The sequence below is a fragment of the Mus musculus genome, chromosome 11 (assembly GCF_000001635.26).
Source record: "Mus musculus strain C57BL/6J chromosome 11, GRCm38.p6 C57BL/6J".
In the NCBI taxonomy this organism is placed as follows: Eukaryota; Metazoa; Chordata; class Mammalia; order Rodentia; family Muridae; genus Mus; species Mus musculus.
Window position 1 is genome coordinate 29,409,502 of NC_000077.6, and position 27,174 is coordinate 29,436,675.

General features: G+C 38.3%; 1 protein-coding gene across 9 annotated transcripts in view; it reads left to right on the forward strand.

The window, feature by feature from the left end:
- Ccdc88a (coiled coil domain containing 88A) overlaps positions 1–27,174 on the forward strand; it is a 137,404-nt gene that overhangs the window by 36,097 nt on the left and 74,133 nt on the right. For all 9 annotated transcript variants that reach the window (XM_006514455.4, XM_030245467.1, XM_017314219.2 and 6 more), the window contains exons 4-7: positions 13,039–13,108; positions 15,271–15,329; positions 19,832–19,915; positions 20,611–20,751. In XM_006514455.4, the coding sequence (XP_006514518.1) occupies positions 13,039–13,108; positions 15,271–15,329; positions 19,832–19,915; positions 20,611–20,751 (354 nt within the window). The remainder of the gene's footprint in view (positions 1–13,038; positions 13,109–15,270; positions 15,330–19,831; positions 19,916–20,610; positions 20,752–27,174) is intronic.

Sequence of the window (27,174 nt, forward strand, 5' to 3'; positions counted from 1 at the left end):
CTTCTCTTTCCTTTTCCATTTCAAATGTTATCCCCTCTTCTGGTTTCCCCTCTGCAAAGCCCCTATTCCATCCCCCCTTACCCTGCTTCTGTGAGTGAGCTCCCCCCCCCCACTTCAGCCTCACTGCCCTAGCATTCCTCTACACTGGGGCATCAAGCATTCACAGAACCAAGGGCCTCCCCTTGCTTTAATGCCAGATAAGACCCCTTCAGCTCCTTCAATCCTTCCCCTGACTTCTCCATTGGGGTCCCTGTACTCAGATGGTTGGCTGCAAGCATCCGCATCTGTATTGGTCAGGATGTGGCAGAACCTCTCAGAAGACAGCAATATCAGGCTCCTATCAGCAAGCTCTTCTTGGTATCCACAGTAATATCTGGGTTTGATGTCTGCATGTGGGATGGATCCCCAGGTGGGGCAGTCTCTGGATGGCCTTTCCTTCAGTCTCTGCTCCACTCTTTGTCCCTGTATTCCTTTAGACAGGAGCACATCTGGGTTAAAGTTTTGGAGATGGGTGGTTGGCCTCATCCCTCAGCCAGGGGGCCATGCCTAACCTCTGGATATGGTCTGGACAGGTTCTTCCTCCCCTTTGTGGGGTGTTTCAGCTAATGTCATCCCCATGGAGTCCTCCCACTCTGTACTTCCCTTGATTATATTGTTGCCCTTCTAAGTAGGACTGAAGTATCCATGCTTTGGTCTTCCTTCCTCTTGAGCTTCATGTGGTCTGTGAGTTGTATCATGGGTATTCCATACTCTTTGCCTAATATCCACTTATCAGTGAGTACATACTAGGTGTTTTCTTTTGTGACTGAGTTACGTCAGGATGATATTTTCTAGATCCACCCATTTGCCTGCGAATTTCATGAAGTCATTGTTTTTAATAGCTGAGCAGTATTCCATTGTGTAAATATACCACATTTTCCATATTCATATGTTGAGGGACATCTGGTTTGTTCCCAGCTTCTGGCTATTACAAATAAGGCTGCTATGAATATATTGGAGCATGTGTCCTTATTACATGTTGGAGCATCTTCTGAGTATATGCTCAGGAGTGTTATAGCTAGGTCCTCAGGTACTACTATGTCCAATTTTCTGAGGCACTGCCAGACTGATGTCCAGAGTTGTTGTACCAGCTTGCAGTCCCACCAGCAATGGAGGAGTGTTCCTCTTTCTCCACATCCTCACCAGCATCCGTTGTCACCTGAATTTTTGATCTTAGCCATTCTGACTGGTGTGAGGTGGACTCTCAGGATCATTTTGATTTGCATTTCCCTGATGACTAAGGATGTTGAACTAAGGATGGTGCTTCTCTGCCATTCGAGTTTCTTCCTTTGAGAAATCTCTGTTTAGCTCTGTTCCCCATTTTTTGATAAGGTTATTTGGTTCTCTGGAGTTTTAACTTCTTGAGTTCTTTGTATATTTTGGATATTTGCCCTCTATCATATATAGGGTTAGTGAAGATCTTTTCCCCATCTGTTGGTTGCCATTTTGTCCTATTTACAGTGTCCTTTACCTTATAAAAGTTTTGCAATTGTATGAGGTCCCATTTGTTGATTCTTTTTTTTTAATTCAATTTTATTTTTACCTCATTTTTTATACTCCATATTCCATTCCCCACCCTTCCCTGTCCACTCTAGACTGCTCCACATCCCACACCTCCTCCCCACCCTACACTGTCTCCACTTCCCACCCCACCTGACCTCTAAACTCCCTGGGGCCTCCAGTCTCTTGATTGTTAGGTGCATCATCTCTGAATGAACACAGACCCAGAAACCCTCTACTGTATATGTGTTGCAGGCCTCATATGAGCTGGTGTATGCTGTCCGTTTGGTGGTGCAGAGTTTGAGCAATCTTGGGTGTCCAGATAAATTGAGACTGCTGGTCCTCCTACAGGATCACCCTTCTCCTCAGCTTCTTTTAGCCTTCCCTAATTCAACCACAGGGGTCAGCTGTTTCTGTCCATTGGTTGGGTGCAAATATCTGCATCTGACTCTTAACTGCTTGTTGGGTCTTTTAGGGCCAGTCATGATAGGTCCCTTTTTGTGAGCACTCCATATCCTCTGTGCCAGGCCTTGGGACTCCCCCTTGAGCTGGATCCTACTTTGGGCCTGTCGACGGACCTTCTTTTCTTCAGGCTGCTCTCCATTTCCATCACTGTAATTCTTTCAGACAGACACAATTACGGGTCAGAGATGTGACTGTGGGATGGCAACCCCATCCCTCACTTGATGTCCTTTCTTCCTGCTGGGGGTGGGCTCTATATAAGTTCCCTCTATCTACTGTTGGGCCCTCCCTTTGAGTCCTGGGAGTCTCTCACCTCTCAGGTTTCTGGGGCATTCTGGGGCGGGGGGAGGTCCCCCAACCTTCTATTTACTGAGGTTGCCTGTTTATATTCTTTCTGCTGCCCCTCAGAGCTTGAGTACTTTTCCCTCACCCAATACCAGATCAGGTCCTCCCCCCCCCCCAACTCCTCTCCACTACCCCATTCACTTTCCCTCTCAGGTCCCTCCCTCCTTCCCCACTTTTGATTGCTTTCTTGATTTGTTGATTCTTGATCATAGAGCATAAGCATTGGTATTCTGTTCAGGAAATTTTCATCATGTGTTCCAGGCTTTTCCCCATTTTCTCTTCTGTTAGTTTCAGCGTATCTGGTTTTATGTGGAAGTTCTTGATCCACTTGGACTTGAGCTTTGTATAGGGAGATAAGAATGAATCAATTCACATTCTTCTACATGTTGATCGCCAGTTGAACCATCACTGTTTGTTGAAAATGCTATCTTTTTTTCTACTGGATGATTTTAGCTCTTTTTTCAAAGATCAAGTGACCTTAGGTATGGGGGTTCATTTCTGTGTCTTCAGTTCTATTCCATTGATCTACCTACCTGTCACTGTACCAATACCATGTAGTTTTTATCACTATTGCTATTGCTCTGTCGTACAGCTTGAGATTAGGGATGGTGATTCCCCCAGATGTTCTTTTATTGTTGAGAATAGTTTTTACTGTCCTGGATTTTTTGTTATTCTAGGTGAATTTGAGAATTGTTTTTTCTAACTCTATGAAGAATTGAGTTGGAATTTTGATGGGAATTGCATGGAATCTGTAGATTGCTTTTGGCAAAATGGTCATTTTTACTATATTAATTCTGCCAATCCATGAGCATGGGAGAACGTTCAATCTCCAGAGGTCTTTGATTTCTTTCTTCAGAGACTTGAAGTTCTTGTCATACAGATCTTTCGCTGTTAGAGTCACACCAAGATATTTTATGTTGTTTGTGACTATTGTGAAGGTTGTCATTTCCGTAATTTATTTCTTAGCCTGTTTATTTTTGAATAGAAGAATGCTACTGATTTTGTTTTGTTTGAGTTAATTTTATATCCAGCCACTTTTCTAAAGCTGTTGATGAGCTGTAGGAGTTCTCTGGTGGAGTTTTTGTGGTCACTTAAGTATACTATCATATCATTTGCAAATAGTGATATTTTGACTTCTTCCTTTCCAATTTGTATCCCTGGGATGAAGCCTACTTGTTCGTGGTGAATGGTTTTTTTGATGTGTTCTTGGATTCAGTTTTTGAAAATTTTATTGAATATTTTTGCATTGATATTCATAAGGGAAACTGGTCTGAAGTTCTCTTTCTTCGTTGGATCTTTGTGTGGTTTAGGTATCAGAGTAGTTGTGGCTTCCTAGAATGAATCTAATAGTATTCCTTCTGTTTTTGTGGAATAGTTTGAAGAGCATTGGTATTAGGTCTTCTTTGAAGGTTTGATAGAGTTCTGCACTAAACCCATCTATCTGGCCCTACACTTTTTTTTGGATGGGAGAATATTAACGATTGCTTCTATTTCTTTAGGGGTTATCGGACTGTTTAGAAAGTTTTTATGATCCTGATTTAATGTTGGTGCCTGATATCTGTATAGAAATTTGTCCATTTCCTCCAGAAAATCAAATAACCCCATTAAAAAATGGGGCTCAGAGCTAAACAAAGAATTCTCACCTGAGGAATACCGAATGGCTGAGAAGCACCTGAAAAAATGCTCAGCATCCTTAATCATCAGAGAAATGCAAATCAAAACAACCCTGAGATTCCATCTCACACCAGTCAGAATGGCTAAGATCAAAAATTCAGGTGACAGCAGATGCTGGCGAGGATGTGGAGAAAGAGGAACACTTCTCCATTGTTGGTGGGATTGCAAGCTTGTACAACCATTCTAGAAATCAGTCTGGCGGTTCCTCAGAAAATTGGACGTAGTACTACCAGAGGATCCCGCAATACCTCTCCTGGGCATATATCCAGAAGATGTCCCAACTGGTAAGAAGGACACATGCTCCACTATGTTCATAGCAGCCTTATTTATAATAGCCAGAAGCTGGAAAGAACCCAGATGCCCCTCAACAGAGGAATGGATACAGAAAATGTGGTACATTTACACAATGGAATACTACTCAGCTATTAAAAAAATGAATTTATGAAATTCCTAGGCAAATGGATGGACCTGGAGGGCATCATCCTGAGTGAGGTAACACAATCACAAAGGAACTCACACAATATGTACTCACTGATAAGTGGATATTAGCCCAGAAACTTAGTATACCCGAGATATAAGATACAATTTGCAAAACACATGAAACTGAAGAAGAACGAAGACCAAAGTGTGGGCACTTTGCCCCTTCTTAGAATTGGAAACAATCACCCATGGAAGGAGTTACAGAGACAAAAGGATGGACCATCTAGAGACTGCCATATCCAGGGATCCATCTCATAATTAGCCTCCAAACGATGACACCATTGCATACACTAGCACGCGTTGGCTGAAAGGACCCTGATATAGCTGTCTCTTGTGAGACTATGCTGGGACCTAGCAAACACATAAGTGGATGCTCACAGTCAGCTATTGGATGGAGCACAGGGCCCCCAATGGAGGAGCTAGAGAAAGTACCAAAGGAGCTAAAGGGATCTGCAACCCTATAGGTGGAACAACATTATGAACTAACCAGTACCCTGGAGCTCTTGACTCTAGCTGCATATGTATCAAAAGATGGCCTAGTCGTCCATCACTAGAAAGAGAGGCCCATTGGACTTGCAAACTTTTTATGCCCCAGTACAGGGGAATGCCAGGGCCAAAAAGTGGGAGTGGGTGGGTAGGGGAGTTGGGGGTGAGGTTATGGGGGACTTTTGGGATATTGGAAATGTAAATGAGGAAAATACCTAATAAAAATATTTTTAAAAAATGATGTTTCATTAAGAACTGTATTTGTATTCTATCTTTAAATTTAAGTACTAGATTATAAGACTGGAAAAAAAAAAAAGAAAACTAGCCGTAATCCGTATTGATCTGATATGATGCATGGGGTTATTTCAATTTTCTTATATATGTTGAGGACTTTTACATGACTGATTATATGGTCAATTTGGGGGAAGGTACCATGAGGTTCTGAGAAGAAAGTATATTCTTTTGATTTAGGATGAAATGTTCTATACATATCTGTTAAATCCATTTGGTCCATAACCATCTCTGTTAGTTTCACTGTGTCTCTGTTTACTTTCTGTTTCCCTGATCTGTCCATTGATCAGAGTGAGGTGTTGAAGTCTCCCATTATTATTGTGTGAGGCACAATGTGTGCTTTGAGCTTTAATAAAGCTTCCTTTATGAATGTGGTTTCCCTTGCATTTGGAGCGTAGATGTTCAGAATTGAGAGTTCATCTTTTTAGATTTTTCCTTTGATGTGTCTGAAGTGTCCTTCCTCATCTTTTTTGATAACTTTTGATTGAAAGTCGATATTATTCGACATTAGAATGGCTACTCCAGCTTGTTTCTTGGTACCATTTGCTTAGAAAATTGTTTTTCAACCTTTTACTCTGAGGTAGTTTCATTCTTTGTCACTGCGTTGCATTTTCTGTATGCAGCAAAATGCTGGGTCCTGTTTATGTAGCCAGTCTGTTAGCCTGTGTCTTTGTATTGGGGAATTGAGTCCATTGATGTTGAGAGATATTAAGGAATAGTGATTGTTGCCTCCTGTTATTTTTGTTGTTGTAGGTGGAGGTATGTTTGTGTGACTATCTTCTTTTGGGTTTGTTGAAAGAAAATTACTTTCTTGCTTTTTCTTTTTCTTTTTTTTTCAATTTTTATTAAATATTTTCTTCATTTACATTTCAAATGCTATCTTGAAAGTTCCCTATACCCTTCCTCTGCCGTGCTTCCCCAACCCATCCACTCCCACTTCTTGGCCCTAGCATTCCCCTGTACTGGGGCATAGAAAGTTTGCAAGACTTAGGGGCCTCTCTTCCCAATGATGGCCGACTAGGCCATCTTCTGCTATATGTGCCGCTAGAGACACAAGCTCTGGTGGTACTGGTTAGTTCACATTGTTGTTCCACCTATAGGGTTGCAGACCCCTCAGCTCCTTGGGTACTTTCTCTAGCTCCTCCATTGGGGGCCCTGTGTTCCATCCAATAGATGACAACGAGCATCCACTTCTGTAGTTGCTTTTTCTAGAGTGTAGTTTCCCTCCTTGTGTTGGAGTTCTCCATCTGTTATCCTTTGTAAGGCTGGATTTTTGGAAAGATACTGTGTAAGTTTTGTTTTGTTATGGAAAATCTTGGTTTCTCCATCAATATTAATCGAGAGTTTTGCTGGGTATAGTAGCCTGGTCTGGCACTTGTGTTCTCTTAGAATCTGTATGACATCTGCCTAGGATTTTCTAGCTTCCATAGTCTCTGTTGAGAAGTCTTGTGTAATTCTGATAGGTCTGCCTTTATATGTTATTGGACCTTTTCCCCTTACTGCTTTTAATATTCTTTGTTTTGTGCATTTGGTGTTTTGACTATTATGTGACAGGTGGAATTTCTTTTCTGGTCCAGTCTATTTGGAGTTCTGTAGACTTCTTGTATGTTCATGGGCATCTGTTTCTTTAGGTTAGGGAATTTTTCTTGTATAATGTTGTTGAAGATAGTTATTGGTCCTTTAAGTTGGGAATCTACACTCTCGTCTGCTATCTTCACCTTAGGTTTGGTCTTCTCATTGTGTTCTGTATTTCCTGGATGTTTGGGATTAGGAGCTTTTTGCATTTTGCATATTCTTTGTTGTGTCAATGTTTTCTATGTTGTCTTCTGCACCTGAGATTCTCTCTTCTATCTCTTGTATTCTGTTGGTGATGGTTTCATCTATATCTCCTGATCTCTTTCCTAGGTTTTCTATCTCCATAGTTGTCTCCCTTTGTGATTTCTTTATTGTTTCTATTTCCATTTTTAGATCCTCGATGGTTTTGTTCAATTCCTTCACCTGTTTGGTTGTGTTTTTCTGTAATTCTTTTAAGAGATTTTTGTGTTTCCTCTTTTAGGTCTTCTACCTGTTTACCTGTGTTCTCCTGTATTTCTTTAAGGGAGTTAGTTATTTATGTCCTTCTTAAAGTCCTCTATCATCATCATGAGAAGTGATTTTAGATCTGAATCTTGCTTTTAAATCCTAATTTTGCTTTTCCGGTGTGTTGGGGTATCCAGGACTTGCTGTGGTGGGAGAACTGGATTCTGATGATGCCAAGTAGCCTTGGTTTCTGTTGCTTATGTTCTTCTTGTGTGTGCATCTCGCTATCTGGTTATCTGTGGTGTTAGCTGTTCTTGCTGTCTCTGATTGTGGCTTGTCCCTCCTGTAAGTTCGTTAGCACTCCTGGGAGACCAGTTTCTCTGGGAGGAATTTGGAGAGCTGTGGCCCAGGGTCAGCTCAGGAACATAGAGGGAAAGTGAAATGATCATGTCCTAGGCCGTTCCTTGGTTCCAGTGTCCTTGATGGCTCTGGGCAGGTCCCTCTTGGGTCAGGAATTTGAGCAGAAGTAGTGGTCTCTCCTGTGCTCTAAGGTGTGTCAGCACTCCTGGGAGACCAGGATAGTTGTTGTGTTAAAATATCATGACCAAGACAAGATAAGGTTGGTGTATGCTTTTAGTCAGATGAGTCCATCATAGCCTGGGAAGCATGGCAGTAAGCCGCAGGAGGCAACAAGAGCAGGAAGCTGAGACATCAACTCCTTTACTGCAAGCACAAAACAGAACTGGAAGTAGAGTAAGTCCACCTCAAGTGACACACTTTCTCCAGAAGGCTACACCTCCCAAACTCCCCATGCAGCACAAAATGCCTGGGTATATGGAGACATTTCACGTTCTTTTTCTTCCCAAACCCGGATTATTTAATTTTAAACATCTTTTCCATCTGTTTTAGTGGTAAGTGTAAGATTTCATATTTATGGCTGACTCAAACTGCATTGTGTACATGTATGACATTCCATTATCCATGCATCTGTTGATAGCATATAGGCTAATTGCCTTTCCTCACTGTCTCAAGTAGAGCAGCAATAAACATGGATAACATTAAGATATAGAATCCTTTGGTTCTATATTCAGAAGTGTTATAGCTAGGTCATAATGGTAGTTGTATTTTTAGCTTTTTGAGAAGCCTCCACAGTGATTTCCATAGTGGTATTACTTGAAAATGGCGTATTCCGGGACAGATCACACCAAGCCAGCACAGTTCACACTTTTGGAGGTCTTTATTGAAAGAAAGAAAGAAAGAAAGAAAGAAAGAAAGAAAGAAAGAAAGAAAGAAAGAAAGAAAAGAGAGAGAGAAAGAAAGAAGCGAGGGGGGGGGTTGTTGGGGTTTGTTTCTTTTATCCAGGCTATGATGTAGGTAATGCAGGTAATGACTTGCAGGTGATGCAGGTAACACAGGGGACGTGTGATGGTCACCATGGCAACAGACGCAGGAGGGTCTTGTTTCCTAGGGATAACATCATCATTGGATTTAGAGGCTGGCTGTAAACAGCTTCTAATGCTAACAAACCTCTTTTTTCTTATCATAAATTGGAGGAAGGAGGAGGCAAACCGATGCAGAAAGGGGAATAGGGGCGTCAGATCTCTTGAACTGCTTCCTGCTGTCTAGAAGCATCATCAATTTTGAGGTGTAGATGACTTTCACTATTAGGGCCTACTTTATAACAGGCTCCTCTGTGGACAGTGGCTGGTAATCCTGTAAAAGGAGCTGATAGTTTGGTTAGACATTTTTGAGTTTGTCATTGAAGGAATGTGGAATGAGGCAGAGAGCAAATAGTGTGTGAAGGATAAGGCTCCTCTAAGGTTTCAGTGCAGGAGTGAGATAGGAAGTGGTCAGTATGTGGTTGAGGAAGAAGATTGGAAATATTAAGAGGTAAGCATGATTTGGAAGGTCTTCTACTAGTGCTATCTGAAGAGAAAGAACCTTGGTGGGAAGTAGAGTCTGTAAGCCTTTGTAAAGTAGGAGCTGTGACAAGTTATGGGAAGGGAAGCCAGTTATAGGTGACTCAAAGGTTAGTTTTTTAGCCTCTAAAAATAAGGAGTTCAGCAGCTGCTAAGGTATGAATACAAGGTGCCCATCCCTGGATAATTAGATCTAGTATTTTTTGACAGGTATGCTACAGGTGCAAAAGAGGGTCTGTTCCAGTTGGTGACCTAGGACTCCAAGGGCAAATCCTCTTTTTCGGTTATGTAGAGGGAAAAAGGACAAGTCAGGTCAGGATCGTAAGGAGAGCCTGTTGGAGCCTTTGAAAAAGCTTGGTAGCAGATTTGAAAAGAGATTCATGGGTGGGGTCTAATGCCTGTTTATATACGGGGTGGGAAAGGAGCGAAAAGGAAAGAACTCAGGAACATAAAAACTGGCTATTCCTGGGAATGAAAAATCCCTCCCTTTGTAGAGGCAGCTGTTAAGAGACTGCATGAGATTCTTTCTAAAGTCATAGCCTCGTGGGTTGGGGTAATTGTTGTGCCAAATGGGTGACCTGAGTGGTGGACAGATGGACTTTAGAAGGTGAGACCCTGTAGTCTTGACTGGACAGGAAATTTAGAAGAGCAGAGGTGTCAACTTGGCCAATTTCTAGAGGGACTGCAGAGAAGAATGTCACCTATCTAATGGACTATTGTAGGGAGAGACAGAGAAAGTTAAGTTAGAAGCCAGGGCCCTGAGGTAGCATAGTCCAGGTAAGTTGAATAGAAAAATAGAAGTCAGAGTCATTCCAGGTAAAGGCAAAGATGTTCTGTGACTTGGCATCTAGAGGGATAGAGAAGAACTCATCCTTGAGATCTAGGACGAGAAATGGTAAGTCCCCAAGGGGGTAGTAGAAAGAAGTGTATAAGGGTTAGCCACAAAAGGATGGAGAGGAACCACTGCAGAGTTAATGCACCTGAGATCTTGAACTGGGTGATAGGTTCCATTAGGTTTCTTAACTGCTAGTATAGGGGTGTTAAATGGGGAGGAGTTTTTTTCCTTATGAGGTCAGACATGATAGGCTTAAGTCCCCTGAGGCTCTGGAAAGAGAAGGGGTATTGAGCTTGTGTTGGGAACTAAAGAAAGGGGGGCCCTGGGGAAGAGGGGGAAGGGAAGGGGCCCAGGAGATGCCCTGGGGAAGGGAAAACCCACGCCCCTCCAGAGTTTTACCTATTCTCTGGTCTGCAGAGCGTGGGAGGGCTGCTATACACTTTCCACTCAGCCCCGGGTGGGCATTCCTCTGACCCACTCTTTGGGGGTTGGCAAAGGGGCAGCCCTACCTGGGAACCCCGGAGCTACTTTGCTAAAGCCACCAGGGTTATAGGAGAGAGGGATGAGGGAAGAGGTTCCCAACACTGACCAGAGTGAGTGCAGCGGATCTTGATTAGCAGAGCCTCTCTATGGTTTTAGAGCTTTATTATAGAAAGGCAGGGGGAAAGAGAGAAGGTAGAAGGGGGGGGGCTAGAGAGAAAGAGTAAGAGGGAGAGAAAAGAGGAGAGGAGAGGAAAAGACAAAGAGAAAGGAAAGAGGAGAGAGGAGTGAGAGAAGTGAGAGGTAAGAGAACAAAGGAGTAAGAGAGTGAGGTGGAGCTGAACAGTTGTTTTACATTTAAATTTTTATTATGTATATATGTGTGCCATGCATGTACAGATGTCTGTGTAGCCAGAATAGGATGACCCTTGGAGCCATAGTTAGAGGTAGTTGAGAGGCATCTGATGTGGTGTTGGGATCCAAATTCAGATCCTCTGAATTAACAGCACATTCTCTCATCCTCTGTATCATATCTCCAGCCCCTCCTGATATACTTTTATCTTTAGTCCTCATGACCTAAAGCACTTGTTCATTTATTTTCTGTTGACTCTTACTAAAATGTAAGATCCCTCAGAGCAAATACTGCTGGCTGCTGTATATTGCTTAGAATAATAAATGACAAATAATGAGCAGTCAGTATTTTTCAAACAAATGCCCCAATTTTTGAAAAGTTTCTCTTTCAAATATATTACTGTTTTACTTTTTCATAAATTTTATAGGTGTGTTTTAAATCTCTTATCAGTTTGTGTACATCTTATCCTTTCCCTGTTTTACGATCCTTAGTAAAGTCAAGTTTATTTTGTGTTCGTTCCCATATTCTTTCTTAAAGAAAAACTATGTATGTATGTATGTATGTATGTATGTATGTATGCATGCATGTCTACACACCAGAAGAAGGCATCAGATCTCATGATAGATGGTTGTGAGCTACCTTGTGGTTGTTGGGAATTAAACTCAGGACCTCTGAAAGAACAGCCAGTGCTCTTGACTACTGAGCCATTTCTCCAGCCCTCATTTCCATATTCTTGTTCCCACTTCTTTAATCAGGTTCTTATTTCTTTGATCATGATTATCTTTAGAGCTAGGTGAAATTCTAGAGGCCTGGTAATAATGCAATAAAGCTTTATTCATGGCAGTAAATATTTAAGCTTTTTACCTCCCAGATGGATGGATGGATGGATGGATGGATGGATGGATGGATAGCTGGATGAGTGGACAGACCTAACATTGACTCCTGAAACTCACTATATAGACCATGCAGTCTACAGAACTCAGAGCTCTGCCTGCCTCTGCCAACTGCTGGGTTAAAGGTATACCATTAAACTTCGAACTCTTTTGAATAGGACGTTTGCCTTCAACGTTTACAGCAGTCCTCTGACCTCAAGTTTTAGGGTTGCAGGCATGTGCCACCATCACAGCAACTAGCTTATTGTTTCATATTATTATTATTATCAAAGTTAACTTAAGGACTAAATTTTCATATTTCAAGATATAGTCTTCGATTTAATGATTTTGTACTTTTGTTTCACTTTCTATCCTCTTCAAGGAAAGTTTTTATAAACTTAAGGGTAGGAATTCAGATTCCACTGTAGCAGGAGACACTACATTAAACATTCACATTCTATGCTAAGTACATTTTACATGATACTGCATTTGTTAGTTGTATAACTTGACATGTAAAGGTCAAGAAGGCCACTGATTTGTGGTGATAAGTGGCTATGAAGCTGTCTTTTCATTATGGGAAGAATGACTTGGGAGAATTGGGAAACTAGAATGGAAGGGGTGAATTACTGAGAATAAAATTGGATAGGAGTTGATACAGAATGTCACGTGGCAAGTTAGTAGAATAATGTTTCTGATTCATCAATATTGACTCATGTTAAAGTCTGTAAGACAAAACTTTTCCCTATCTTTCTCTATCAGGGTGAATTTAAAAGTTATTTATTCAGAGGTAGGTTATTTTTATGAAGTATGATATATACAAAATAGTGATTGTTTTGAAATCCTTTTTAAAACTTACTATGATAGTATTCAATTTGCTTCAATGTAAAAATATCTAAAACTCAAAATAAATAGAAAGGCTTTTTTTTCCTTTAAGTTATTTACTTATATAGAGAGATAGGGTTTCACTCTATAGCTGAGCTATCTCACACTCAATATTAACCCAGGCTGATCTCAAAACTTCTTAAAAAAACAAAAAACAAACAAAAAAATCCTTTCTCAGCTTAACAAATGTCAAGGATACAGATGTGATCCATCATGCTTGATCTTTAAGTCCGTTATAACTTAGAAATTTAATTTATTAAAAGTGCAAAAGAGACCTCTGTACATTTATTTCTAATATAGCACACCCACAGAAGAGTGTGCAATCCTAAGTTATGACTTGGTGAGTGGTTACACAGTCAGCACCAGCCATGCAGCTACTGACTTCTGAATATCCTTTTACAGGAGACTTTGCAGCAGTTGATTATGATGCCATTGCCAGATATCTTAATCATTGGCAAAAATCCCTTTTCTGGTAAGTTTTAAGTCTGTATGATGTGATAATAATGCCTTATGTTTACATAACACTAGTCTTGTTTACCAGGGCCTTGATTGTTTATCTCAGTTCTCAGGTTTTCCACAACCTCAGTTGAAAAGTTGAGAATGATGCTCCTGTTCGTAGAGAGAAAAGAAGCTTACTGTTTTTAAGTTGTTGGTGAGATGTACACACTCAACACTAAACTGTTTTCTACTATATCCAAATGATACTTTTTGGGGATGGTTGATTTTATGATCTCATTCTAAGCAGTGGTGTTAGAAAAGGAATGATGTTGAAACAACCAAGCTTCATATTTACATGCTTACTTACGATTGCCAAAATTGTTGGCACTATGTAATTGTTTTCTTGTTTGTTTGCTAGTTCATTTTGTAATCATATGTAATGAATCTTGGACCTGATAACTACTAGCCAAACTCCTGTATTATTGAGCAGTCCTCCAACTGTTAAGTTGAAAGTTTTACTGATGAACATTAGTTTATATTAATCTATATCTTAGTGAAAAGATGAGTTGACATTTCATTTATTTAAGTTATTATATTAAAAAGTTGTTACTCTTTTACTAGAATTTTATTTTACTTTATATTTTGCCATTCGTGGAACTTGATTCTAGGACCTCACCTACACCAAACATTCACTATAACCCTAGCCCTAGGATTTAAAATTTGAACAATTGAGTAACTAGCAGCTATAAAACATTTAAGCAAAGGACTTAATCCTTATGGTTTACATGATATTTAAATTGAATATATCTTCTATAACCTGAGCCCTAGCCTAATTGAAACAAAAAGAAAATCCAAATAAAATGTAAGATGTAAGCAGTAGTTATTATAGAGGAAACTAACAATTAAATGTATTAATAGTGAACTCAGTTAGGAATTCACTAACTTAAATAATCTTTAGAGATACTCTAGGATATTTGGTTGTATAAGTAAAAAGAAAGATTAGCATATAAAATATGATTATTTCTGATTCTGTCTCTAAGTAGTAAGTAACTGCCAAGTCAGAGAGTAGGCATGGTTCATGTGCTAGAGGTTCTTGTGGTTTGGTGACAGTTCCAAAGATTACTGTGAGATCATTTCATTCATATGGCAAAGACGTGTACCAAATACGAAGACATGGGTTAGGGTTACAACTGTGGTGACTGGATCAAGGAAGACCAACAGATGTCAGGTGTATCTAGGGTGATGGAAGTGATTGACTGCAGAACTGAGGGAACGATAGCAATGTCTAACCAGAGTTAAGACAGAAGCCTCTGTGTACTTTCATGTAATGACTATTAAAATTGCTTTATAGTCTGAAAAAATGGATTAATGGGAAGTAAAAGGAAGTCTCTAATATAAAAATTTTAAATTCATCACAGGTATATTAACCTGATATTGAAGAATCATTCTGAATATTACATGTTTATGATAAGTTCAACTGAATCTTTAAGGCAATCTTAATTGAATGCTGTTGACTAGGGTTGTTCTACAGTTCTGTTCTGGACTGATAACTTTTATTCAGTTTTTTACATATATTTCTCTATTAAAATTTATTATTGTGAAATAGGATCTTACTCTGTAACCCCAGTCTAGCCTGGAAATCGCTACGTAGTCCAGGCTAGCTCATATAGTAGTTCTCCTACTTTAGTCTCTTAAATGCTAGAATTATTGGTGTGAACTACTACACCCAATTAAACTTACTGTGATAGGCATTTAAGGTCCTGATCCTTAAGAACCTGTGCAGTGAGAAACATATTTAAATTATATGGGTAGATGAACCCTAATGTTTGTATTTTAATAAGAAAACAATAAAGAGGAACTGTTTCATTAGCAGCCACTCTGGCAGGTCCTTCTATCAGCATAATGTAAAAGGCTGGTATAATACAGTCTATAGGAAAGAAATAGATGCAGTTAGCATACTTAGCTTAAACTTACTTACGTGCACTGTTAACTCTTTAGAAGGAATATCCTTGTCATGTCTTCTGCAATCATCACTTTGTGCACACATAAGCCACATATGTGAGTTCCACCATTTGTTTACAAAATTCATCTTTTTGTCAAGTAGTGTTGAATGTTTTCTATAGGATTGATTGTTCCAGTGTTTGAAAGAATTGTAAACAAAGCTAAATGCTGTACTTACTAGTGTTTTTATTTCAGAACAAGGTACAGAAGAAGTTAAAAAGTTGCTTTTGCTCTTACTTGGTTGTGCAGTTCAGGTAAGTTAAAGTTAAAATATTTCTTCATAGTTTCATTCTTTTAAACTGTTCTCGATGCTCTAGTTTTCTGAAAGACTAGGTAATCTTAACTATCACCTTATAAAGAAATTATATTGAAGATTTCTTTTATTTCAAAAAATCAATTATAGTATTAATGTATTTTAAATACTTTAGTTATTTTTTTTCCTATTTAGAGGTTTCTAATGACTCAGATCTTTATGCGTCTTTTGAGATATCTTCCATACATTTCTTCTGGTTTATGCTTTAGGGAAGGTAGGATTAGCAGGGAGAAAGGGTTTGGGGCTGGAGCTGTAGGTTAAGAGCACGGACTGCTCTTCCGGAAGGACCTACATTTGATTCCCAGCACCCACTGGTACCTGTCTGTAACTCATTCTCATGGACTATAACAACCTCTTCTAGCCTGTGGGCATCAGGCACACCTCTGGTGCACAGAAATACATACAGGTAAATTTTGAACCCTCACATAAAAATAAATAAACCTTAGAGAATTTGTGGGAAGTGTTTTTTTATGTAATGTTTATATATGTACATGAATGGGAAAGTATGTCCATGTACGTATACGAGGGCCAGATGTTAGGATAGGTGTCTCTTTCACTCACCTTATTTCTTGAGAACCTGGAACTCCCTGATTCAGCAAGTCCCAGCAATCCTCCTGTCTCTGCCTCCCAGCACTGGAATTACAGGTCCACACAAATGCACCCAGCTTTTGTTCAGGTTATGCTAGGGATCTGAACCCATCCTTATGCATATTCAGCAAGCACTTTCCTAACAGACTCTCCCTCGGCCCTATTGCTCCTTTATAGATGTCCATATCAATAATGATAGCCAAGGTTAATTGAATGCATAGTTTTCCACGTGTTGTATTTTATGTAGTTTTTTTCTTGCAATCTTTTTCTCAAATAATATTAGCATTTGAGTAGATATTTAAGTTATTTAACAAATTGGATATTTGTGAGTTTAGTGTGCTGCTTTAATAATTACAGTGGGGGACTATCTTCAACAAATTGAAATAGTCACTTTAGATTTAGTTCATTTTTCTAGTAGGCTAAAGAACACTAACCAGACTTTCAAATCTACTACACTAGATCTTTCATTTAATCAACTTAAAAAACAGTGTGTGTGTGTGTGTGTGTGTGTGTGTGTGTGTGTATACATACGTGGAAATGCCATGACACCCTTGTGGAAGTTAAAGAACAGCCTTGTTGAGACAGTGTCTCTAGGTTGCCTGTGCCTTTAATAGCATGCATTTGTTTATTTGTTTATTTGCTTACTTGTTTATTTATTTATTTATTTTTCTGGGAGTTCTCCTGTCTCTGCCACCAAAATCTGTAAGAGCACTGGGATTGCAAATACACACACACTATTCCTATAGCAGATTATCACATTTTCATGGCAAAAGCACTTTACCCATTGAACTGTCTCTGAAGCCCACTACTTTTTTAAACAATGAATTATTTCAATGTATAGTTCTTCATAGAATGAAGTATTTGGGGTTTTGTTTTAGGGTATTTTTTTTGAAAGATTTATTTATTTATTATATGTAAGTACACTGTAGCTGTCTTCAGACACACCAGAAGAGGGCGTCAGATCTCGTTACGGATGGTTGTGAGCCACCATGTGGTTGCTGGGACTTGAACACTGGACCTTTGGAAGAGCAGTCGGGTACTCTTACCCACTGAGCCATCACACCAGCCCCCTATTTTAGGGTATTTTTTTGCTTTTGGTTTTTTTTGTTGTTGTTGTTGTTCTTTTGTTTTTATTTTTGTTTTGCTTTATTATGTAGCTCTGGTTGACCTTCAACTTTTGATTCATGTACTTCCACCTTCCAGTGCTGGGATTGCAGGTGTGCACCACCACTCCCAATGTATACAGTGCCTGGAATTAAACCTTTGTGTTCATGTATGCTAGGCAAGCACTTTACTAATTGAGCTACAGATCTACCTATAAAATGAGATTTTTGTAAACAAACAAATGAATTCACTAGTAATATTTCACATTTATTAACATAATTTTATATTCTAGAATTTGTTGGCTTTCAGAACTGACTGCTTCAGAGATACAATGTTTAATATACATATACTTTTAAACATGTATATGGATCAATATGACTGTGTATACATGTATTCAATATAAACATATTTATGGCAGATAATGATCAGGTCACGATTAATGGTATACCTACCACCTCAAGACATTTTTTTTTTGTTTTTGTTTTAAGGGCATACAAAAATCCTTCTGTACTATATATGACATTACACCCTATCCATTTATCTGTGTACTAGTATCAATTAGTAGTCCCCTGTTCTAATCTATTTCTACTCTAACCCATCATCTTTCTCTTCTTAATATCATTTCTAGCTTCTAGTAGCCACCATGGGGGCACTATTCATATATAAATTAAGTCATTACATTTCTTTAATATGTTGTACATGATTGTTTATTTAACAACCAATTAAATATTTAGACATATGTCGTTTTTTTATTGTTGCTATTCTAATTTGGTTATCAGGTCTTTGGTTAAAAACACTTTCCTTACTCATTTATAGCTACTATATACTGCATTTGTATTTAAACATGCCTTAGTTCGAGCTAGAGAAAGTACCCAGTGAGCTGAAGGAGTTTGCAGCTCCATAGAAGGAACATCAATATGAACTAACCAGTACCCCCAGAGCTCCCAGGGACTAAACCACCAACCAGAGAGTACACATGGTGAGACTCATGGCTCTAGCTGCATATGTAGCAGAGGATGGCCTAGTCAGTCATCAATGGGAGGGGAGGCCCTTGGTCCTGTGAAGGTTTGATGCCCCAGTGTAGGGGAATGCAAGGGCCAGGAAACGGGTGTGGGTGGGTTGGTGACCAGGGGGAGGAGGGACGGGAGTGGGGAGGAATCAGGAAAGAGAATGACATTTGAAATGTAAATAAAGAAAATATCTAATTAAAAAACTATCAAAAATATCTTAGTTTGTGAATGTTATAATAATCAGTGTAACAGAGTAACTATACTGAAATAACAGTGACTTGTAAGGCTTATAAAATGGAATGTATATTTCTTTTTTAAACCACTACAGAAAACCATAAGACAGTTGTATTAGGGTACTCTGAATGAATCTTAATTATTAAATTTCATAATAATCCTGCTATTTTATGTTCTGATTGGCTAAAAACTCTTCCTAAGTCAGTAAATACAGAAATGTTGAAAGGTTGGGATTGCTGTCTCTGTAAAGCTGCTTTATACATGCTGTAAGTATACAATTAGAAAATTAATCCACAGTCGTTCTTACAAGACCTGTTTAATAGTCCTGAGCCCGAAACAGGTTAGTGTTTTTTAAAAAAGCATGTTGATCCCAATTCCATTCCCTCCAAAACTCTTCAGTTTCTACTCATAATTAGAAATTGTGCTCTCCTGGTAATTTATTTGTAAAGATCTGTATATCAGCAATAGTTTAGTTTTCACTGAACATAGAACTCTAGGTGAAGTATGGATTGTGTTCAGATGATTGTATAATGACAACAGTAGAGCATTAGAAACGTAACTTGAATCAGAGCTTTGTTAAGTTTCTTAATGATCAAAAGAACCAGTTTTTCTTTTTGAGGGCTTATTGTCTTTTCTGGCTCTGTACTTGGCCCAGGAGATGCACAAGGCAGCACTGTCTATTTTGTATGCACCTCTCATTTAGTGCATACAAAATAAGTTGGATTAGCAGCTATATTGCAATGTAAGAGATATAGACAAGCAGAGATGAAGATGTGTGTTGTTATTTAATCCTTGTTGGAAAAAGATATGGTTCATACTTTATGTTTTTAACTAAAATAAAACTTTAAAAAAATTAACAATAAGAAATAACTATTTGGTTACATGTTTATTTATATACAGGATTAAATTTTGCTTTTGGTTACTTTGTTACAGTAGAAACAAACCAAATATTTATTGTATTACCTTACAAATGTTGAACTGGGTCATCAAAGTTAGTTTCTTTTATTAAGATTAATAGGATGAATATGAGAGAATAAATTATAAGCTTGAAGTAAAAATCGCCTAGTTTCTTTTCCTCAAGAAGAAAGGCAGTGTTGTTTGGTGACAGTTGGGGACTGACTGAGCATTTTGGCAGTATTCCGAATTCTGCCACTGACTCACTGTGGGTTTTGGCAAGTAACTTGTTCCCTCTGAAACAAGTTCTTGATTCTTTACTTCTCTGTTTATAAAGTTAGCATAATAATATCCTGACCTCAGATGTGTTGTATAATATGTTCCTACTTTAGAACTTTCTAGCATAAAATAGTATAGATTTCAGTCCATGGCTCTTAAATGTTTCGAATTATTGCATCTTCATTAGGTAAGTGTATCTGAAAGGTTATCTAAATGGAGAACAAAACCCTCAGTGTGCTGTTCAAATATAATGCTTGCTGCATTTTTATTTTTATATAGCATTTTAAGGACAATACAGAGTCTGAATGGTCTCTCCTCCCACTCCTCATTTCAGTGTCAGAAAAAGGAAGAATTTATTGAAAAAATTCAAGGTTTAGATTTTGATACGAAAGCAGCAGTTGCTGCACACATTCAAGAGGTAACCACTTATATATATTAATTTTTATGAAGTTTATAGTGTGTTTTCTAATATTATCTCCCCAAATACTTAGTTACAGGATGAACAAGAACAATTAAAAATCAAATATAAATTAACCTTTTATATTTATATCTTCTCTTTAGAGATAGATGATTTTATAAGTGAATTTTATTATGACACAGTGCTTACTACACATTTACTCTCACTATTGTCTATGAGGAAATGAAAATCTTGGAGTGCAATTTTTGTCTTTATTAGGTAGCACAGAATGAATGATAGGGGTAAGATAATAGGCTTTGTCTTTATGTGCTTTTTTTTTCTTAAATGAAGATCATTTTTATTGAGCTGTTATTTGGATTACACAAGTACATTGATTTTAAAAAATATTTATGTAAATATCTGACTCATAATGTACTATGTCAAATTATTGATGATAATTTATTAAAATTTATTTTAAAATTGTGAAAATTAGTAGTATTTTAAATATTCTCAGAGGAAGGTATTTACTATATCATCCTTTTCTTAGTTAAGAGTCCAGATGAGAATTTATTTAAATTTAGTTAAAATGTTTGGGGTGTCATCATTAACTTCAAATCTCCTTCTTTCTGCCTTTGTAGTTAATTTTGTTCTAAAATGAAATCAATAAGCATTAACCCTTCTAATAACCTTTGATTATTTTTCTTACCTCTGTAAAGGTAACTCATAATCAAGAAAATGTATTTGATCTGCAATGGATGGAAGTGACAGATATGTCTCAGGAAGACATAGAACCACTCTTAAAGAATATGGTGTCACATCTAAGAAGACTGATAGATGAGAGAGATGAACATTCAGAGGTTAGTAAATTTATTTTATCATAAAACTTTGCTTTCTTAAAAAAAAATTAGGTGGTGGTGGTGGCACATGCCTTTAATTCCAGCACTCAGGAGGCAGAGGCAGGTGTTTCTCTGTGAGTTCAAGACCAACCTAGTCTATAGAGAGCAAGTTTCAAAACAACCAGGGCTGCACAGAGAAATACTGTCTCAAAAAACAAACAACCTTCCCAAATAAACAAAAAAAGATAGGTTTCTAGAATTGATACCCTGTTTCTTTGGAAGAGGTAATAAACAATAATCTTCCTTTGGTATCTGTAGAGCATACTGGTTCTAGGACCTAGAACCTTCTAGACATACTGAAATCAATCCCAGCCCTTGGGAAACCCAGGAAGGCAGATCTGAGAGACCAGCCTGATCTAAAAAGTGAGCTCCAGGACAGCCACGGGTACGCAGAGAAACCCTGTCTCAAAACTGAATACTCAAAGTCTCTTTAAAAAATGGTATAGTGTTTACATATAACCTTTCAAATAGCTTGCATATGTTCATTTACCTATAATAATGAATAGTATGTAAGTGATGCACAGAGAGTTACTATGCTGTATTACCTAGGAAGTGGTGACGAGAAAACGTCTGTGCAGTGCAGACATCGGGATTTTTCACCCTTATTATTTTCTGTCCACACTTCATTTAACTTGCAGATATGAAACCTACATGGTATACTAACTATAATGTCTTCCTTTTGTTGCTGTTAGTTGGGGGAGGGGCAGAAATTTAAAAGGAACTAAAAGAACTTCAGATTATTAGAATAAGCAAATTATCTTAGTTCTTTTCTCTTTTTCTTTTTAAATTAGTAGTATTCTTATTTTGTTTCTGTGTGTTTTTCAAGTCACCCCTACTACTTTGGCAATAGTGTAGAAGTGTAAAACTGAATATATAGTTGATGTAAGTGGAAAAACCATTGCCTTGAAGCACAGAATTTGCTAAATTTCTTGGTTTGGCCTATCTGATCTCAAGTTAGTGGGGGAAGTGACAGGCAGTTAGGGAGTCTTGCACAAACAACTCTTTTGTTCTTGTTCTTTAAAATTATTTTACAACGTCTCACATATCCCAAGCTGATCTCAAAGTTAGTATGTATCTGAGGCTGACCATGAATTCAATTTCTCTTCTTACTTCTACTTCCTACATGGTGTTGCGTTTAGGTGTGAGCGAGCAGGCTTGACCCAGAGACCTTGTTGGTCAAATTTAAGCAGCTGACAGATCTAGAGGGAAGTCCTTAACCTCACCTCCTTCAGTCCCTTCTCCAACTCCTCCATCTGAGGCCCCAGGGTTCAGTCCAATGGTTGGCTCCGAGTTTTCTCCTCTGTATTTGTCAGGCTCTGGCAGAGCCTCTCAGGAGACACCCGTATCAGGCTTCTATTAGCAAACTTGTCCCTGTCCCTGCAACCATAATAACGTCAGGGTTTGGTGACTGTATATGGGATGAATCCCCAGGTGGGGCAATCTCTGGATGTCCTTTCCTTCAGTCCCTGCTCCATACTTTGTCTCCATATTTCCGCCTGTGAGTATTTTGTTCACCCTTCTAAGAAGCACTGAAGCATCCACATTTTGGTCTCCTTCTTCTTTGGCTTCATCTGGCCTGTGAATTGAATATTGGGTATTCCAAACTTTTGGGCTAATATCCACTTATCCATGAATACATACCATGTTTCTTCCTTTGTGACTGAGTCACCTCATTCAGGATGATATTCTCAAGTTCCATCAATTTGCCTGTGAATTTCATGAAGTCATTGTTTTTAATGGCTGAGTAGTACTCCATTGTGTAAATGTACCACATTTTCTGTATCCATTCCTCTGTTGAAGAATATCTGGGTTGTTTTCAGCTTCTGACTATTATAAATATGGCTGCTATAAACATAGTGAAGCATGTGCCCTTATTACATGTTGGAGCATCTTCTAGGTATATGCCCAGGAGTTGTGTAGCTGGGTCCTCAGATAGTACTAGGTCCAATTTTCTGAAGAACACCAAACTGATTTCCAGAGTGGTTGTACCAACATGCAATCCCACCAGCAGTGGAGAAGTGTTCCTTTTTCTCCACATCCTTACCAGTATCTGCTGTCACCTGAGTTTTTGATCTTAGCCATTCTGACTGGTGTGAGGTGAAATCTCAGGGTTGTTTTGATTTGCATTTCCCTGGTGACTAAGAATATTGAACATTTCTTTAGGTGTTTCTGAGCCCTTCCTGTTTCCTCAGTTGAAATTTCTCTGTTTAGCTCTGTTTCCCATTTTTTAATAGGGTTATTTGGTTCCCTCGAGTATAACTTCTTGAGTTGGATATTAGCCCTCTGTTGGATGTAGGATCGATAAAGATCTTTTCCCAATCTGTTGATTACAGTTTTGTCCTATTGACAGTGTCCTTTGCCTTTGCAATTTAATGAGGCTCCATTTGTTTATTGTTGATCTTAAAGCATAAGCCATTGGTGTTCTGTTTAGAAACTTTACTCCTGTGCCCATGTGTTCCAGACTTTTCGCCGCTTTCTCTTCTGTTAGATTCAGTGGATCTGGTTTTATGAGGAGGTCCTTGTTCCACTTGGAATTGAGCTTTGTACAGTGAGATAAGAAAGAAACAATTCTTCTACATGCTAACCACCAGTTGAACCAGCACCATTTGTTGAAAATGCTGTCTTTTTTCCACTAGATGATTTTAGCTCCTTTGTCAAAAATCAAGTGACCACAGGTGTGTGGGTTCATTTCTGGGTCTTCAATTCTATTCCATTGATCTACTTCCTGTCACTGTACAATACCACACAGTTTTTTATCACTATTGCTCTGTAGTACCGCTTGAAGTCAGAAATGGTGATTCCCCAAGAAGTTCTTTTATTGTTGAGAATAGCTTTCACTATTCTGGGTTTTTTGTTATTCTAGATGAATTTGAGAATTGTTCTTTCTTGTTTTTTTTTTTAAAGATTTATTTATTACTATATCTAAGTAGACTAACTGTCTTCAGACACACAAAAAGAGGGGGATAGATCTCTTTACAGATGGTTGTGAGCCATCATGTGGTTGCTGGGATTTGAACTCAGGACCTTCGGAAGGGTAGTCAGTGCTCTTAATCACTGAGCCATCTCTCTAGCCCAGAATTGTTCTTTCTAACTCTGTAAAGAATTGAATTGGAATTTTAATTGCGGTTGCATTGAATCTGTAGACTGCTTTTAACAAGATGGCCATTTTTACTATATTAATCCTGCCAATCCACGAGCACGGGAGAACTTTCCATCTTCTGAGGTCTTTGATTTCTTTCTTCAGAGACTTGAAGTTCTTGTCATATAGATCTTTTACTTAATTGGTTAGAGTCACACCAAGAAACTTTATATTGTTTGTGACTATTGTGAAGGGTGTTGTTTTCTTAATTTCTTTCTCAGCCTGTTGATCTTTGAGTAGAGGAAGGCTACTGATTTGTTTGAGTTAATTTTATATCCGGCCACTTTGCTAAAGTTGTTTATCAGCTGTAGGAGTTCTCTGGTGGAATTTTTGGGGTCACTTATATATACTATCATATCATCTGCAAATAGTGATGTTTTGACTTCTTCCTTTCCAATTTGTATCCCTATGATCTCCTTTTGTTGTCTAATTGCTCTAGCTAGAACTTCAAGTACTATATTGAATAGATAGGGGGAGAGAGGGTGGCCTTATCTAGTTCTTGATTTTAGTGGGATTGCTTCAAGTTTCTCTCCATTTAGTTTGATGTTGGCTACTGGTTTGCTGTATATTGCTTTTACTATGTTTAGGTATGGTCCTTGAATTCCTGATCTTTCCAAAACTTTTACCATGAAGGGATGTTGAGTTTTGTCAAATGCTTTTTCAGCATCTAATGAAATGATCATGGTTTTTTTTTTTCCTTTGAGTTTGTTTATGTAGTGGATTACATTGATGGATTTCCATATATTGAACCATCCCTGCATCACTGTGTTGAAGCCTACTTGATTATGGTGAATGATCATTTTGATGTGTTCTTAGATTCAGTTGGCAAGAATTTTATTGAGTATTTTTGCATCGACATTCATAAGGGAAATTGGTCTGAAGTTCTCTTTCTTTGTTGGGTCTTTATGTGATTTAGGTACCAGAGTAATTGTGGCTTCATAGAATGAATTGGGTAGAGTACCTTCTGTTTCTATTTTGTGGAATAGTTTGAGGAGAGTTGGGATTAGGTCTTCTTTGAAGGTCTGATAGAATTCTGCACTAAACCCATCTGTTCTTGGGCTCCTTTTGGTTGGAAGACTATTAATGATTGCTTCTATTTCTTTAGGGGTTATGGGAATGTTTCGATGGTTTATATATCCTGATTTAATGTTGGTACCTCATATCCCATTGGACTTGCAAACTTTATATGCCCTAGTACCGGAGAACGCCAAGGCCAAAAAGTGGGAGTGCGTGGGTAGGGGAGTGGGGGGGGGGGGTATGAGGGACTTTTGGGATAGCATTGGAAATGTAAATGAGGAAAATACCTAATAAAAAATATTAAAAAAAGAAAAAGAAAATTGTCCATTTCATCCAGGTTTTCCAGATTTGTTGAGTAAAGGCTTTTGTAGTAGGATCTGATGATTTATTTTTTATTTCCTCAGTTTCTGTTGTTATATCTCCCTTTTCATTTCTGATTTTGTTAATTTGGATACTGTCTCTGTGCCCTGTGATTAGTCTGGCTAAGGGTTTATCTATCTTGTGGATTTTCTCAAAAAACCAGCTCCTTCTTTGGTTGAGTCTTTGTATAGTTCTTTTTGTTTTCCCTTGGTTGATTTCAGGCCTGTGCTTGAGTATTTCCTGCATTCTACTCCTCTTGGCTGTATTCAGGTGTGCTGTTAAGCTGCTAGTGCATGCTCTCCTGAGTTTCTTTTTGGAGGCACTCAGAACTATGAGTTTTCCTCTTAGCACTGCTTTTATTGTGTTCCATAAGTTTGAGCATATTGTACCCTCATTTTCATTAAATTCTAAAAAGTCTTTAATGTCTTTCTTTATTTCTTCCTTGACCAAGTTATCATTGAGTAGAGTCTTGTTCAGCTTCCGTGTGTATGTGGGCTTTCGGTTGTTTTTTGTTGCCATTGAAAACCAGCCGTAATCTGTACTGATCTGATATGATGCATGGGATTATTTCAGTCTTCTTATATATGTTGAGGACTTTTACATGACTGATTATATGGTCATTTTGGGGGAAGGTACCATGAGGTTCTGAGAAGAAGGTATATTCTTTTAATTTAGGATGAAATGTTCTATAGATATCTGTTAAATCCATTTGGTCCATAACTTCTGTTAGTTTCACTGTGTCTCTGTTTAGTTTCTGTTTCCCTGATTTGTACATTGATGAGATTGGGGTGCTGAAGTCCTCCACTATTATTGTGAGGTGCAATGTGTGCTTTGAGCTTTAGTAAAGTTTCTGTTATGAATGTAGGTGCCCTTGGATTAGGAGCATAGATGTTTAGAATTGAGAATTTTTCTTGGTAGAGTTTTTCTTTGATGAGTATGAAGTGTCTTGTCTGATATTAGAATGGCTACTCCAGCTTGTTTCTTGGGACCATTTGCTTGGAAAATTGCTTTCCAGCCCTTTACTCTCAAGTAGTGTTTGTCTTTGACACTGAGGTAGGTGCGTTTCCTGTATGCAGCAAAATGCTGGGTCCTGTTTATGTATCCAGTCTGTTAGTCTATGTCTTTGTATTGAGGAATTGAGTCCATTGATGTTGAGAGATATTAAGGAATAGTGATTGTGGCTTCCTGTTATTTTTTATGTATTTTAATATTTGTGTGGTTATCATCATTTGGGTTTGTTGGAAGAAGATTACTTTCTTCCTTTTTCTAAGGTGTATTTTTCCTCCTTATGTTGGTGTTTTTCCATCTACTATCCTTTGTGGGGCTGGATTTATGGAAAGATACTATGTAAATTTGTTTTTGTCATGAAAATACTTTTTTCTCCATCTGTGGTAATTGAGAGTTTTGTTGGGTATAGTAGTCTGGATTGGCATTTGTGTTCTCTTAGAATCTGTATGACATCTGCCTAGGATTTTCTAGCTTCCATAGTCTGATAGGTCTGCCTTTATATGTTACTTGACCTTTTCCCCTTAGTGCTTTTAATGTTCTTTCTTTGTTTGGTGCATTTGGTGTTTTGACTATTATGGGATGGGTGGGATTTATTTTCTGGTCCAGTCTATTTGGAGTTCTGTAGACTTCTTGTATGTTCATCGGCATCTGTTTCATTAGGTTAGGGAAGTTTTCATCTATAATTTTGTTGAAGATATTTACTGGCCCTTTAAATTGGGAATCTTTGCTCTCTTCTATACCTATTATCCTTAGGTTTGGTCTTCTCATTGTGTTCTGTATTTCCTGGATGTTTGGGGTTAGGAGCATTTTGCATTTTCTTTGACTGTTGTGTCAATGTTTTCTATGGTATCTTCTGCACC